The 16,432-nt window shown below is 44.4% G+C and overlaps 2 protein-coding genes across 8 annotated transcripts in view; one reads left to right on the forward strand and one right to left on the reverse strand.

The window, feature by feature from the left end:
- The window catches only part of LOC117354765 (gastrula zinc finger protein XlCGF52.1-like), a 36,714-nt gene that overhangs the window by 16,760 nt on the left and 3,522 nt on the right, over positions 1-16,432 (reverse strand). For 3 of the 5 annotated variants that reach the window (XM_033932719.1, XM_033932717.1, XM_033932716.1), the window contains exons 2-3: positions 12,738-12,864; positions 3,883-3,996 (exon numbers count right to left, since the gene is read on the reverse strand). In XM_033932719.1, the coding sequence (XP_033788610.1) occupies positions 3,883-3,996; positions 12,738-12,864 (241 nt within the window). The remainder of the gene's footprint in view (positions 1-3,882; positions 3,997-12,737; positions 12,865-16,432) is intronic. The other 2 variants (XM_033932720.1, XM_033932718.1) reach the window with 1 other exon arrangement.
- Positions 10,325-16,432, forward strand: part of LOC117354768 (zinc finger protein OZF-like) — a 265,018-nt gene continuing 258,910 nt past the window's right edge. For 2 of the 3 annotated variants that reach the window (XR_004538246.1, XM_033932723.1), the window contains exon 1: positions 10,325-10,431. The gene's annotated coding sequence lies outside the window, so the exon portion shown is untranslated. The remainder of the gene's footprint in view (positions 10,432-16,432) is intronic. The other variant, XR_004538245.1, reaches the window with a different exon arrangement.

Consider the following 16,432-nt stretch of genomic DNA (forward strand, 5'->3'; position numbering starts at 1 on the left):
TGCCCCCTTCTTTCTTTCTCTCTCTCTCTCCATGCCCCCTTTCTTTCTGTCTTTCTGTCTCCATGCCTCTTTCTATTTGTGTCCCATCTCCCTTCTTTCTTTCTGTCTCCCTGTCCCCCCTTTCTTTCTTTACTTCTCCCTGCCCTCCCCCAAGCCACTACCATCGGGGAACAAGCCACCACCGCCGCAATCGGAGAACAGGTCGCGCTGAGGTCTTAACTCTCCCTGCTTATCTTCCCCAGCATGGGGCCGACCAATTCTCACCACCCGACGTCAATTCTAACATCAGGGAGGAACTTTCGGGCCAGCCAGGCCCAGAGGAGGGTCAGTGAGTTGCAAGCATTGCTGGCAGATCCACCCTTCACAGTGTTTCACCATGATAAAGTGGTTCTACGCACACACTATAAGTTTCTTCCGAAAGTGGAGATGGAGTTTCATCTCAATCAGTCAATTGTTCTCCAGTTTTTTTGCCTAAGCCTCATTCTCATGCAGGAGAAATGGCCCTTCACACTCTGGACTGTAAGCGTCTTTTGGCCTATTACATCGACAGGACAAAGCCACACCGTACTTCTCCTCAACTCTTTGTCTCATTTTATCCTAACAAGTTAGAGCATTCTGTTTCCAAGCGAACGATTTCCAACTGGGTAGCTGCCTGTATATCGTTCTGCTATGCTCAGACTGGACTGTGCCTAGAGAGTCGTGTCACAGCTCACAAAGCCCGAACTATGGCAGCTTTTGTAGCTTTCCTTAGATCTACTCCTATTGAGGAAATCTATAAAACTGCCACCTGGTCCTCAGTTCATACATTCACCTTGCATTCTTGTCTGGAATCTTTCTCCAGACGGGATGGGCACTTTAGCCGGTCAGTATTACAAAATTTATTTTCTTGAAGGCCAACACTTCCACCATCCCTTTCTGGTTAGCTTGGAGGTCACCCATGTGTGAGAATATGCTGGCCGCTTGTCCTGGGATAAAGCACAGTTACTTACCGTAACAGATGTTATCCAGGGACAGTAGGCAGATATTCTCGCAACCCACCCACCTCCCCTGGTTGGCTTCTTAGCAGGCTTATCTTAGCTAAGGGACTGCACGCCTACATCGAGCGGGAAGACTATCGTGAACTGTCTAAAGACTTAAAGTGGCGATGCACTTTTGAGATGGTCCACATCGGGGCTCATCAGTGATGTCACTCATTTGTGAGAATGTCTGCTATTATGGTAAGTAACTGTGCTTTATCCCAGGACAAGCAGGCAGCATATTCTCACACATGGGTGACCTCCAAGCTAACCAGAAAGGGATGGTGGAAGTGTTGGAAGGCAAACAGAATGTTGGGCATCATTAAGAAAGGTATCACGACCAGGACGAAGGAAGTCATCCTGCCACTGTATCGTGCAATGATGCGCCCGCACCTGGAGTACTGTGTCCAGTACTGGTCGCCGTACCTCAAGAGTACTTGAGAGAGTCCAGAAAAGAGCAACTAAGCTAATAAAGGGCATGGAGGACCTCTCATATACTGACAGACTGAAAAAGCTAGGGCTTTTCTCCCTGGAAAAGCGGAGACTTAGAAAAAATAGACAGGGACAGATTTTTCAAATTAAGGGGATCAATAAGTACAAGGGGGCACTCAGAGAAATTGAAAGGGGAGAGGTTTAGAACAAACGCCAGGAAGTTCTTTTTCACACAGAGGGTGGTGGATACATGGAACGCGCTACCAGAGGATGTGATAAACAGGAGCACGCTACAGGGGTTTAAAGAAGGTACTTGGAAGACAAAGGGATTGAGGGATACAGATAAGAGTAAAGGTAGATTATAGGGATGGGATTAGAGGTAAATTACAAAATTAATCAGGGACCACTGTTCAGGCACTAGGCCTGATGGGCCGCCACGGGAGCGGACTGCTGAGCAAGATGGACCTCTGGTCTGCCCCAGCGGAGGCAACTTCTTATGTTCTTATCTCCTTATGAAAGGGACAGGGGATGGGATTTGATACACAGAAAAACCTTGGTTTATAAGAATTATTCATTCCGAAAACATGCTTGTAATCCAAAACACTCGTCTATCAAAGCAAATTTCCCCATAAGAAATAATGGAAACTCAGGTGATTCGTTCCACAACCCAAAAACTTTAATACAAACTACTGTATGTACTCGTATTGCAAGATTTTGCTTGTAGATCAAGTTAAAACTTAATCAAATGTTTTGCTTGTCTTGCGTACCAAGGTTTTACTGGACTGCCTTTCTGTGGTTTACATATTATATACAGATATTTATTTCTGTACCTTGGGCAATCGAGTGTTAAATGACTTGCCTAGGATTACAAGTTGCTAGAGTGGGAATTTAAACCAGTTCCCCTGGTTTTCCGACCAGCCTGTGAGCCCATGGAAAGTACACAGAGAAAATAGCCCACTCAAGTGTAATTAACCAGAGTTTTGGCAATTTTAAATACCGTATTTCACAACTAGTTTCAGAATAGCAGTACTTCTGCTACTACTATTTATTATTTCTGTAGATGCACCAGATGCACGCAGCGCTATCCATTAAACATGGCTTTAAAAAGCTTACAATCTAAGTTATGACAGACACACAGGATATAGGGTGGATCAATATATGGTGCTCATGAAGGGACAAACAAGGGAAGAAGAAGTAGTGAGGATAGGGGCTACAGAGGGAATGAGAACAGATATTCTTGAGGACCTGAATAAATTCATGTCAACTGTTCTGAGCTCACTCGGGAGAATGGTATAGAAAATTGAATAAATCACTAAATATAGTGTATTACAAGAGTTAGGATCTAAACGCAGATTTGAATACCACCAGGGATGAGGCCTAGCTCCATGGTGCGACCTCATCTGGAGTACTGCGTTCAAATCTGGTCGCCTTCTCTCAAGAAAGATATAGCGGCACTAGAAAAGGTTCAAAGAAGAGCGACCAAGATGATAAAGGGGGATGGAACTCCTCTCGTATGAGGAAAGACTAGAAGGTTAGGGCTCTTCAGCTTGAAAAGAGACGGCTGAGGGGAGATAGGATTGAAGTCTACAAAATCCTGAGTGGAGTAGAACGGGTACAAGTGGATCGAGTTTTCACTCCATCTAAAATTACTAAGACTAGGGGACACTCGAAGTTTAAAACCAATAGGAGGAAACTTTTCTTCACTCAGAGAATAGTTAATCTCTAGAACACATTGCCAGAGGATGTGGTAAGAACGGATAGCGTAGCTGGTTTTAAGAAAGGTTTGGACAATTTCCTGGAGGAAAAGTCCATAGTCTGTTATTGAGAAAGACATGGGGGAAGCCACTGCTTGTCCTGGATCGGTAACATGGACTATTGCTACTCCTTGGGTTTTGGCCAGGTAGTATTGACCTGGATTGGCCACTGTGAGAATGGGCTACTGGACTTGATGGACCATTGGTCTGACCCAGTAAGGCTAGTCTTCTGTTCTTATACTGATTCCAGGCATATGGCACAGCAATGCAGAAGGGGCAGAATCGGGAGTTGGCAGTAGAGGAGAAGGGTACAGACAAGAGAGACTTACCCAAAGAACGGAGTTCCCAGGGCAGGGTGTAGAGATCTCATTACATTTTTAAAGCAACGACTAAAAATGTATGTCTTTTCAGTCATTACCATGAGTTTTCGCTGCCCTCTGTGTATAAAGGTTACCTGCTTCTGAAATAATGTGCTCATTTTCCCTACATATACGCATGCAAGGAGTGTGTAACCGCAAGGCCGCTAGTTATAGAATTAACCTCCAAATGGATTTACAAACAATTAGTCTGTCTAGACACACAGCTGACAAGTACTCTGATTTCTTGACAAAACTGGGAAGAATTTCAGATTTTCGTTCTTCCGAATATTTCTACCTCTGACAGTTCTATCCATTTCTCACCTGCATGAAAGCTGAGCAGGATCTCGTCTCCCTGCGTGTCCTGCTGCTCCCAGATGCATGACTCTTCCCATTCCTTTATCTTCAGGGTGATGTCGTGAGTGGCCTTTGGGTATCCTGAGAAAGAGGAAGACCTAAACTCAGAACTAGAGTGGGGCTCTCGCTACTATCCAAAATCCAATAACGCTAGTCAGTTATTCACACACCGTCGGGGACGACTGCTGTACCTTTTTCTAACTTATGGAGAGGAAAAACAATGAGGAAATTGATGGAAATGTGCCAGAAGAAATAAACATACTTTGATTAATTTCTGAAAAGCAGTTCCTGATATTGCATGGAAAAGTAACAAATAACCCCCCCCCCCTCACCTATCCAAAGTCATTTAAATAGATTCACCCCTGTGGAACATTTCAGCAGAACGTGCCTCAGGAAGCAAACTATTCTCAGGAGATGAGAAGCTTTGGGAGGGTGGTTGTCTGTAATAATAATAATAACAGTTTATATACCGCAGGACCGTGAAGTTCTATGCGGTTCACAAAGATTAAAAGATGGTACAAATAGATTGAACTTAACAGGGTGAAAGCTAGTGATTAACAGCTCAAGGAATCAGTTATTGAGGAGAAAGAGTTGTACGGGTCAGTTGCCTAGATATTTCAGGAAAAGATATGTTTTTAGGCGTTTCCTGAATTCCCCATAAGTAGTAGGCGTAAGCCATTGCTCTAGATCTGTAGGACCCCAAGCCCAGGGAAGGTCTGACAGAAGAGCAGAATCCTTTCAGAAACACTTGTATAGGAGAACTGTGCGGACTCCTAGGCAACTCGTTAAAAAAGGAGGAGCATCATTACATATTTCATCACCTTCCTCATCCAAGTCTCCCAGAAAATGTCTTCTTTACTTCCTAGCTCCTCCTTTTTCTCACTTGAGACCAGGTGCATTTGTGTCTACGGTAGATTAAAACAAGGCTCCGTAACGATAAATTTCAAAGCATTTAATGTTGGTGAATACATTTTTAGAGGTAAATTTCTTTCTTTTTTTGTTGTCTTCATTTAGCAATACAAACAAACAAGTGTACATTTTCTTTTAAAAATTTATACATATAAAGAAAAATTTTAGCATATGGTCCACATTTTGGGACTCACCATCACGCACTCGCTCAGAATGAAACAGGCAAACTGGCCATTATGTTAACTCAAACATCACAACTAAGAATTACTTCCTTGAAGAACAGGTTTCTCAAAAAGATTCTAAATGGGAGAGGGTCTCCAAAAATATATCTATGGTTTCCATAATTAACCAGGCCTGAGGAAAAAAGTTGTTCCCACAGCTTTAGCGATAAATTTCAGTGCTTTTATGTTGGTGAATATGAGTCTTTAGCTATGTGAAAATGTTTCCTGAAGACTACCCAGCTTTATACGAGTGAAGTGTTATCAATCAGGACATCGGGTCTCGCTTGCACAATGTACATGATGAGAGAAAACCTTTTCTTTGGATGTGTTATGTTGTAGTTGATGGTCATCTGTCATCCCTTCTCTTTCCTCATCCTAAATCTCCAGTGGCTTTCATCACTGACAACCAGATCTCTTTCTGTGCTCGTCTCGTTTGTCATGATAGATGGCTCCTCTTGTCATCTGCTATGTTCCTGGTGATTCTCTTTCCTAGTTCCTCACTGTCTCTTCTGTGGAAGCAATCTATTCTGGGTGACTCTCCTAACCACTATTGTGATAGTAATCTCTAATAGCTATCTCCCTGGCCCTCACTGCTCTCTCTCCTGTGAAAGTCCTCCATGATGGTTGTCTCCCTCGCAGTGTCTGTCTTCTAATAGTAATTCCGTCTCTCCTGTGACCGTAATGAATGACAGCTGTCTCTCTAGGCCTCTCACCGCCTCTCATGTGTTAGTAATCCCTGTAGGCTGTCTTTCCTGGCCCTGCCACTGTCCGTCCTGTGACAGTTACTCCATCCCCCCACACTTTCCTCTCCCTGGTCTCCAGGCAACAGGCTATATTTGTACATGTTATTGAGTTGGTTTCCATAGCAACCCCTCAGTACATGTTATGCAGTTGGTTTCCATAGCAACCTTTCACTACAGCAGAAACACAAATAGCCTGTGGGTGGGGATTGTTACACAGAGTGAGAGAGACACCCACACAACAGACAGAGATACCACAAGTACAGAGACAGAGAAAGAAGCTGCTGCGATTCCTACCATCAGTTGTCCAAACCAACCCTGGAATATACCACACTTACACCTAACCCTATCCTGGAGGACCACCAGCCAGTCAGATTTTCAGGATAGCCCTAATGAATATGCAAGGGACAGATTTGCATGCATGTCACCTCCATTATATGCAAATCTCTCTCTTACGTATTTTGACAGGGAGAGTCCTGTCAGGCTAGAAGAAACCCTGCAGTGCTCTAAAACTGTCCCTAAACCTGCTCCTAAAAGCAGGCAGGTTAGGGAAACTAACCTGCAGTCCTAGATTTCAAACATACGGACTTTAATGCAATGGGAAAGTACCTGAAGAAAGAGCTGTTAGGATGGGAGGACATAAGAGAAGTGGAAAGACAGTGGTCTAAGCTGAAAGGAGCGATAAAAATGGCTACGGACCTTTATGTGAAGAAAATCAATAAAAACAAGAGAAAAAGGAAGCCGATATGGTTCTCCAACCTAGTGGCTGAGAAAATAAAGGCGAAAGAGTTGGCGTTCATGAAATATAAAAAAACCCAAGAAGAGGAGAGCAGAAAAGACTACAGGGTGAAACTGAAAGAAGCCAAGAGAGAGATACGTTTCGCGAAGGCACAGGCGGAAGAACAAATGGCTAAAAATGTAAAAAAGGGAGATTAAATTTTTTTCAGATATATTAGTGAAAGGAGGAAGATAAAAAATGGAATTGCTAGGCTGAAAGATGCTGGGAACAAATATGTGGAGAGTGATGAGGAGAAAGCAAATGTGCTAAACAAATACTTCTGTTCTGTGTTCACAGAAGAAAATCCTGGAGAAGGACCGAGATTGTCTGGCAAAGTTACACGAGAAAATGGAGTAGATTATGCGCCGTTCACGGAGGAGGGTGTTTATGAGAAACTTGAAAAACTGAAGGTGGACAAAGCAATGGGACCAGACGGGATCCATCCCAGGATACTAAGGGAGCTCAGAGAGGTTCTGGCGAGTCCTTCTGCAAGGGAAGATCATGCCAAACAAACTTACTGCACTTCTTTGAGGGGGTAAACAGCCAGTTGGACAAAGGGGAACCTGTAGACATCATTTACCTTGACTTCCAAAAGGCCTTTGACAAGGTACCCCATGAGCGGCTACTTAGGAAGCTGTGGAACCACGGGGTGGAAGGGGACGTACACAGATGGATCAAACACTGGTTGGCAGGCAGGAGACAGAGGGTTGGAGTGAAGGGTCACTACTTGGGCTGGAGGAAAGTCACGAGCGGAGTTCCGCAGGGGTCTGTACTTGGACCGCTGCTGTTCAATATATTTATAAATGACCTGGAAACGGGGACGAATTGTGAAGTTATAAAATTTGCGGACGACACTAAACTCTGTAGAAGGGTTAGAACTACGGAAGAGTGTGAGGACCTACAAAGGGACCTAAACAAACTGGAGGAGTGGGCGAATAAATGGCAGATGAAATTCAATGTAGGGAAATACAAGGTCATGCATATAGGGAGAAAGAACCCGATGTTCAGCTACCAAATGGGGGATTAGTATTAGAGGGAAGTAACCTTGAAAGAGATTTGGGTGTACTGGTGGATACAACAATGAAGTCAACGGCGCAATGCGCAGCAGCCGCGAAGAAGGCAAACAGAATGTTGGGTATTATTAAAAATGGTATTACGACCAGAACAAAAGAAGTCATCCTGCCGATGTATCGGGCAATGGTGCGCCCACACCTGGAGCACTGTGTTCAGTATTGGTCACCGCACCTTAAGAAGGATATGGCAATACTTGAGAGAGTGCAGAGGAGAGCGACACGAATGATTAAGGGCATGGAAAACCTTTCATACACTGAAAGATTGGAGAGGCTGGAGCTCTTCTCCCTGGAAAAGCGGAGACTCAGAGGAGACATGATAGAAACCTACAAGATCATGAAGGGCATAGAGAAAGTAGAGAGAGATAGATTCTTCAAATTTTCAAAACATAAAAGAACAAGAGGGCATTCGGAAAAATTGGAAGGGGATAGATTCAAAACAAATGCTAGGAAGTTTTTCTTTACTCAGCGGGTGGTGGACACCTGGAATGCGCTTCCAGAAGACGTAATAGGGCAGAGTACGGTACTGGGGTTTAAGAAAGGATTGGACAATTTCCTGTTGGAAAAGGGGATAGAGGGGTATAGATAGAGGATTACTGCACAGGTCCTGGACCTGTTGGGCCGCCGCGTGAGCAGACTGCTGGGCGCGATGGACCTCGGGTCTGACCCGGCAGAAGCATTGCTTATGTTCTTATGTTCTTATGTATTAAAGACTTGTTCAACAAATCTCTGGAGACGGGAGTGATTCCTGGGGATTGGAGGAGAGCGGATGTGGTCCCTATTCATAAAAGTGGTCACAGGGATGAAGCAGGAAACTACAAGCCGGTGAGCCTCACTTCAGTTGTTGGAAAAATAATGGAAGTGTTGCTGAAAGAAAGGATAGTGTATTTCCTTGAATCTAATGGGTTACAGGATCCGAGGCAACATGGCTTTACAAAAGGTAAATCGTGCCAAACGAACCTGATTGAATTTTTTGATTGGATGACCAGAGAGCTAGATCGAGGACATATGCTAGATGTAATTTACTTGGATTTCAGCAAAGCCTTTGATACAGTTCCTCATAGGAGGCTGTTGAACAAACTTGAAGGGCTGAAGTTAGGACCCAAAGTGGTGAACTGGGTCAGAAACTGGCTGTCGGACAGACGCCAGAGGGTGGTGGTTAATGGAAGTCGCTCGAAGGAAGGAAAGGTGACTAGTGGAGTCCCTCAGGGTTCGGTGCTGGGGCCAATCCTGTTCAATATGTATGTAAGTGACATTGCTGAAGGGTTAGAAGGAAAAGTGTGCCTTTTTGCAGATGATACCAAGATTTGTAACAGAGTAGACACCGAAGAGGGAGTGGAAAATATGAAAAAGGATCTGCAAAAGTTAGAGGAATGGTCTAATGCCTGGCAACTAAAATTCAATGCAAAGAAATGCAGAGTAATGCATTTGGGGATTAATAATAGGAAGGAACCGTATATGCTGGGAGGAGAGAAGCTGATATGCATGGACGGGGAGAGGGACCTTGGGGTGATAGTGTCCGAAGATCTAAAGGCGAAAAAACAGTGTGACAAGGCAGTGGCTGCTGCCAGAAGGATTCTGGGCTGTATAAAGAGAGGCGTAGTCAGTAGAAGGAAGAAGGTGTTGATGCCCCTGTACAGGTCATTGATGAGGCCCCACTTGGAGTATTGTGTTCAGTTTTAGAGACCGTATCTGGCGAAAGACGTAAGAAGACTTGAGGGGGTCCAGAGGAGGGCGACGAAAATGATAGGAGGCTTGCACCAGAAGACGTATGAGGAGAGACTGGAAGCCCTGAATATGTATACCCTAGAGGAAAGAAGAGACAGGGGAGATATGATTCAGACGTTCAAATACTTGAAGGGTATTAACGTAGAACAAAATCTTTTCCAGAGAAAGGAAAATGGTAAAGGTTGAAGGGTGGTAGAAGGGTGAAGGTTGAAGGGTGGTAGATTCAGGGGCAATGTTAGGAAATTCTACTTTACGGAGAGGGTGGTGGATGCCTGGAATGCGCTCCCGAGAGAGGTGGTGGAGAGTAAAACTGTGACTGAGTTCAAAGAAGCGTGGGATGAACACAGAAGATTTAGAATCAGAAAATAATATTAAATATTGAACTAGGCCAGTTACTGGGCAGACTTGTACGGTCTGTGTCTGTGTATGGCCGTTTGGTGGAGGATGGGCAGGGGAGGGCTTCAATGGCTGGGAGGGTGTAGATGGGCTGGAGTAAGTCTTAACAGAGATTTCGGCAGTTGGAACCCAAGCACAGCACCGGGTAAAGCTTTGGATTCTCGCCCAGAAATAGCTAAGAAGAAAAAAAAAAAAAAAAAAATTTTTTAAATTGAATCAGGTTGGGCAGACTGGATGGACCATTCGGGTCTTTATCTGCCGTCATCTACTATATTACTATGTAATCCCCAGTGAAAGGCAGCCCAAAAGTGACCCGATTATACTTGCGTAGTTCTATTGTAGGGAATGCTAAAGGCAAAGAGCTACAAGTACCAGCATGCACTAGGCCGGTGTTAGCAAAACCCACAAAGGAATTAGCTCCTGCAATCAGCTCTGTTGGGGGCAGGGCTAGTCAACAGGGAAGCTGTCCAGGCTCATTAGCAAAGCACCAGAAAACCACAGGTGTTTCTAGAGAAAATCAGCACAAGGCTAGAGAAAAGGGTGTGGTCTCTAGGCCAGAGGCAACCACCAACCTTCAGCCTGCCTGAACCCTTAGAAAGAGGCAGACCGGTGCAATCCAGGGGTCAGATGCCAGAGACCAGCATTTCCCACAGGAAACAGGGAGAAAATCTCAGGTCTGAATCTTGTCAGCCTTCTTCTGAAGGTCACACTGTTTTGGAGGTAGAAATGCCAAAAGAAATGTATATAAGTGATTATGAAATGGAACCTGTAGAATCCTGTTTGCCTGAAGCCATGTTTTTGAGTAAAAGCTTGGAGAAATCATATGCTGTTTCTGGAAAGGTAGAATTGCCTCACAAACCCTAATAACAGAAAAGTGTAGAATCCCTGCTTCTGATTAAATTAAAGTTAACAGAAGAGTTGGAATAATTGTATCCTGAAATTGCACAAACATAGAAGTATTGTGAAAGAACCGGGCTGAGCAGTCCCAGCTGGTTCCAGGACTTTGATACTGAAAGTTTGGTCTTTGTTTTTGTAATAAGGACTGGCAGAGCATAGCCTGTTAAAAGCACATGTTTGGTGGAAAATGCCAGATTGAAAATTGTACAACTGTGGAGCCTGGTTGTGCTATCAAGCTGTTTAGCCGCCAGGGCAAGTTTTTTTTATTTTTTTCCTTTCACCAAGGTATAAGCCAGAAAATAAAGTCATAATAATTCTCACTAAACACTGTTGCTGGATCTTTTTTTTGTTTGATGCAGACACCCCGCTACCCTCCATGCCTTATTCAACCACTTGGCTGAGGCTTGGATGACCCAGATCAGGACTCTGGCTAATCCAGTCCAGGTCTTACCTGGTCACGGTATTCATTAAGGCTACCCCAAAAACCCAACTAGCTGCTGGTTCTCTAGGACAAGGTTGGGAACCACTAACCTAAACTGAACCCCAAATCAGCATACCCTATCCCCAAACTGAAACTCATACAACTACACCTGCAAGAAAATCGTATCCATCTAAGCTATACTTCAACTGGTGCACTATGAACTGTCCCCCACCAACTCTCATGCCCAAATATGGAGGACGGATTGGCGAAGCATGATTTGGTTGTCCTGCAGAGCTTCATCAAAGATCTCCCAAAATATTCAAGTAAACAGTGTCCAATCTACACTTCAAGCCCAGTTATTCCATCCTCCAATTCCCAACTCACCTCCTACCAGTCTGCACTTCAAACTCGCCCATCTACAAATCCACCCTGTTCCTCACTGTGATACATTTCAAACCCACCCCAGCACAGCTATTTGTACTCCATCAATTCATCTTCCCAGCTCGCATCATTTTCCATAAATCCATACTTCCCACTCATGCTCTATAACATTCGTAATTCCACTCCTCGTCCATCTCTGCCTACCGTGTTACACTCCCAGGATACCCCAAGATGCAAATATCTCCCAGTGCTGCACTACAAACTGACCTGGGTGGAGCTACCACTTAAGCATATTTGTAAACTAAAAAAAAGAGGACACATTACCCCGGCTGGACTGGAAAGAGTGAGTCCAAAACCCGGACAAACTCCCTCCAGTCCAGGAAACTGTCTGGACACCTGGACAGCCCTCTAAAACGAGGACATGTCTGAAAAAATCCAGACATCTGGTAACCCTAAGTAAGAGAATACAGTAATGTATGCGAGATTTGACAGCATTTTTTTCTCATCACAGGAGTACGCAGTCTTTTGAAATGGAAAAGCTTGTAAATTCCTATAAAACAAATAGGAGGAAATATTTTTTTGCTCAAAGAATAGCTAAGCTCTGGAACTCATTGCCAGAGGATGTGGTAACAGCAAATGGTGTGTCTGGATTTAAAAAACGTTTGGACAAGTTCCTGGAGGACATGGGGGAAGCTGGGATCGGTAGCATGGAATGTTGAAGGCCATGTCACTTTAAATAATATCACAAAACATGTAAAAATTGTTGGCAAAATGAACCTACAAGCATTTACAGCTTCTTGGAAGGCAGGGTTTTATAACACAAGCACACGCTGGCCTCACAATCGTGCAACAGCAGATACGTGCAAAAAAATCAAAACCCCCCAAATGAAATTTCTAACAATTAACGGTGCTTCAAGTCTAAGTTTCTACCTGTTTGAGCCCAGATGCTGAGTGAATCCATTTGGAGTTCTAATCCCAGCTTCATCATGGAAATAGCTAAGAGGAAGTGGGGGGGAAAAACCCCAACAAATTTTTAGATTGAATCAGGTTGGGCAGACTGGATAGACCATTTGGGTCTTTATCTGCCATCATCTACTATGTTACTATGCTTTGCCTGGGTCCAGTCTGAAAGTTAGAATCCATTTCACCTACTGCATCATCATGGGGGGTCCTGCTCGGTGTGTTGAGTTTCTCACCTCACAGGCACACCTGCTGGGGAATGTGCTCAGAAGCCTTGATCCCCCTGCAGGTCTCTGTAAGGAGAGACCAAGGACATCTTACCCAAAGACGTTAGGAGCTCCAGATTCTCTCTCATCACCTCCTGGTACAGCTCCCTCTGCTGTTCATTTAATTCTTCCCATTCCTCCTGGGAGAAGTAGATAGCAACGTCATCGAACGTCACTGGCATCTGAAAGACACACCAGAAACATGCTCAGCCAATTCCATGTCTCCTACACTACCAAAAACTGCTTGTAGCTTCCCAGGGTTGGCCCAAAGCTGTCTGATGCCCTGGCAAACCTTCAGCCATGTGCCCCCACCTCATTCCCACCCAAAGGCCAGATGAAGGCTCTTCCCCAGTCTCTGTCTTATCTCCTTTTTATCCCAGGACAAGCAGGCAGCATATTCTCACACATGAGTGACATCACCGATGGACACTTGAAAAATGAATTGCAACTTTAAGTTTTAAAAAGTTCGCGATCAGACCACACTGCGCATGCGTGAGTGCCTTCCCGCCCGACGTAGGCGTGCAGTCCTTCAGTTGGGTATCATTAAGAAGGGTATCACGACCAGGACAAAGGAAGTCATCCTGCCACTGTATCGTGCTATGGTGCGCCCGCACCTGGAGTACTGTGTTCAGTTCTGGTCGCCGTACCTCAAGAAGGACATGGAGGTACTTGAGAGGGTCCAGAGAAGAGCAACTAAGCTAATAAAGGGCATGGAGGACCTCTCATATACTGACAGACTGAAAAAACTAGGGCTTTTCTCCCTGGAAAAGCGGAGACTTAGAAAAAATAGACAGGGACAGATTTTTCAAATTAAGGGGATCAATAAGTACAAGGGGGCACTCAGAGAAATTGAAAGGGGAGAGGTTTAGAACAAACGCCAGGAAGTTCTTTTTCACACAGAGGGTGGTGGATACATGGAACGCGCTACCAGAGGATGTGATAAACAGGAGCACGCTACAGGGGTTCAAAGAAGCTTTGGATAGGTACTTGGAAGACAAAGGAATTGAGGGGTACAGATAAGAGTAGAGGTAGATTAGAGGTAAGTTACAAAATTAATCAGGGACCACTGTTCAGGCACTAGGCCTGATGGGCCGCCGCGGGAGCGGACCGCTGAGCAAGATGGACCTCTGGTCTGACTCAGCGGGGGCAACTTCTTATGTTCTTAGTTTCCGCAGAGCTAAGAAAATGCGTTTCAACAGCGGGAAGGTAAAAAGCCTTTTGAACCGAGTCTTCGACACTGTCCCCTTTCCATTTGTGACTCTGATTTGTTTGGGGACTCAGAACAGGAACAACTCTCTTATGAGAATGAGAATTCTTCAGCTTCAGCCTCACCTCAAAGATCTCCACAAGGTCCTACTTTGGAGCGGTCTTCTTTTTCCAAATTTTTGTGCCAAATGTCTGAAGAGCTTTCCATCCCTCTGGAAGCAAACTCTAAATATTCTAAGCAGTTTCTGGAGGTCTTAGATTATGACCAGCCACCTAAGAATCTGCTAAAATTTCCGCTACATGACATCTTGAGAGAGACTTTCTATAAGAATTTGGAGATGCCTCTCTCTGTTCCCGTGGCTCCTAAAAAGTTGGACTCCCTGTATAGAGTGGTTCCTCTCCCAGGCTTTACAAAGCCTCAACTCCTTCATGAATCTTTAGTGGTGGAATCCACCTTAAAGAAATCTACAGGAGCTAGTGTCTATGCCTCTGTCCCTCCTGGCAGAGAAGGTAGGGCGATGGACATATTTGATAAATGCCTCTATCAAAATGCCATGTTGGCCATCCGAGCTGGAAATTATAATCTTCATTTTTCATTTTATTTGAAACACCTGATATAAAAATTTTCAGCTTTTCAGAAGTACATTCCATCACGCAAGTCTTCAGCTTTTCAACAACTTATTGCTTCTGCTTTCCAACTGTGGAAATATATGGTCCACACCACATTCGACACCTTTGAGCTCACTTCACTTGCAGCAGCTATGTTGATAGCTATGAGACTCTTGGCATGGCATGGATTCTACCCCCGTTACTTCTTGATTCCCAAAAAGACGGAAGGACTGCGACCCATTCTAGATCTGAGATCTCAACAAATTTCTCATCAAGAAGAAATTCTGAATGCTCTCCCTTGCTTTGCTTTATCCTCTGCTAGATCAGAACGATTGGCTATGCTCTCTGGAGTTCATGGAAGCCTATACTCATATTCCAACTCATTGCACTTCCCGAAAATATCTCCACTTCCAAGTGAATCAGCGTCATTATCAGTACAAAGTCCTTCCCTTCGGCCTGGCATCTTCTCCCAGAGTCTTCACGAAGTGCCTTATTGTAGTGTCTGCACAATGGACCACTGGTCTGACCCAGCAGCGGCAATTCTTATGTTCTTAATCTTTCCTTACCTGGACGACTGGTTGATCAAAGCTTCTAAGACTCAGGATATATCTCTGGCAACATCTCAGACCATCGCCTTTCTTCAAGCTTTGGGATTCAAAGTCAATTTCCCCAAATCCAACCTCATTCCATCTCAATGCCTTCAATTCATTAGGGCTATTCTGGATACTGTTCTCATGAGAGCATTTCTCCCTCCAGATAGATTTCATGCTCTCTTCAGCCTCTGTCAACAGATGGTCTCTGTTCAGACCATATCTGCGAGACACATGATGGTTCTCCTCGGCCACATGGCTTCCACAGTGTATGTGACACCACTAGAAAGTTTCACATCAATTTCCTAGAACTCAGAGTAATGTATTATGCTCTCAAAGCTTTTCAACATCTTCTGGGCCCTCAAGTCCTCCTCCTTCATCAGACAACCAAGTAACAATGTACTACATAAACAAGCAAGGAGGTATGGGCTCTCTTCTCCTATGCCAGGAAACACAGAAAATCTGGCTTTGGGCAACAGCTTGCAATCTTTTCTTTAAAGGCTGTCTATGTTCAAGGGGAGAAGAATTCCCTAGCAGACAACCTCAGCAGAATTCTTCAGCCTCACGTATGGACTCAACTTTGCAGCTCTTCCTCTTATCTTTGCTCAATGGGGCACTCCACAAGTGAATTTATTTGCAGCTTCCCACAATCACAAGCTGCCCCAGTTTTGCTCCAGACTATATTCTCCTCATCGTCGGAAGTGGATGCCTTTCTCCTGGACTGGATGAACATGTTTCTCTTTGCATTTCCGCCCACTCCTCTCATACTCAAAACTCTGTTCAAACTCAAACGAGACTCAGCCACAATGATTCTCATTGCTTCTCGGTGGCCCAGGCAACATTGGTTCTCCCTTCTACTTCAACTCAGCTCCAGGGAGCCAGTTCATTGCAAATTTTTCCTACTCTACTTAGGCAGCATCAGGGATCTCTTCTACAGTCCAACCTGCATTCATTACATCTGACAGCTTGGTTTCTCTCGGCCTGAATTCATCTGACTTACCTCTCTTTCAGCCTGTATGTAATATTATTGATGCCGCCAGGAAACCTGCCACTCAAAAATGTTATCAACAAAAGTGGACTCAATTTTCTTCCTGGTTTCTTCTTCATCATCACAAACCTACTTTCTTGTCAACGGACTTCGTGTTGGATTATCTTCTCCATCTGTCTGACTCTGGACTCAAATCTACATCTATCAGAGTCCATCTCAGTGCTATTACAGTAGAGGGAAAACCTCTTACTGCTCATCCTTTGGTCTCCAGATTCATGAAAGGACTTTTCAATGTGAAACCACCTCTCAAACCTCCTCCTGTAGTCTGGGACCTTAATGTAGTTTTTTTCCAAGTTG

The sequence above is a fragment of the Geotrypetes seraphini genome, chromosome 2 (assembly GCF_902459505.1).
Source record: "Geotrypetes seraphini chromosome 2, aGeoSer1.1, whole genome shotgun sequence".
NCBI lineage: Eukaryota > Metazoa > Chordata > Amphibia > Gymnophiona > Dermophiidae > Geotrypetes > Geotrypetes seraphini.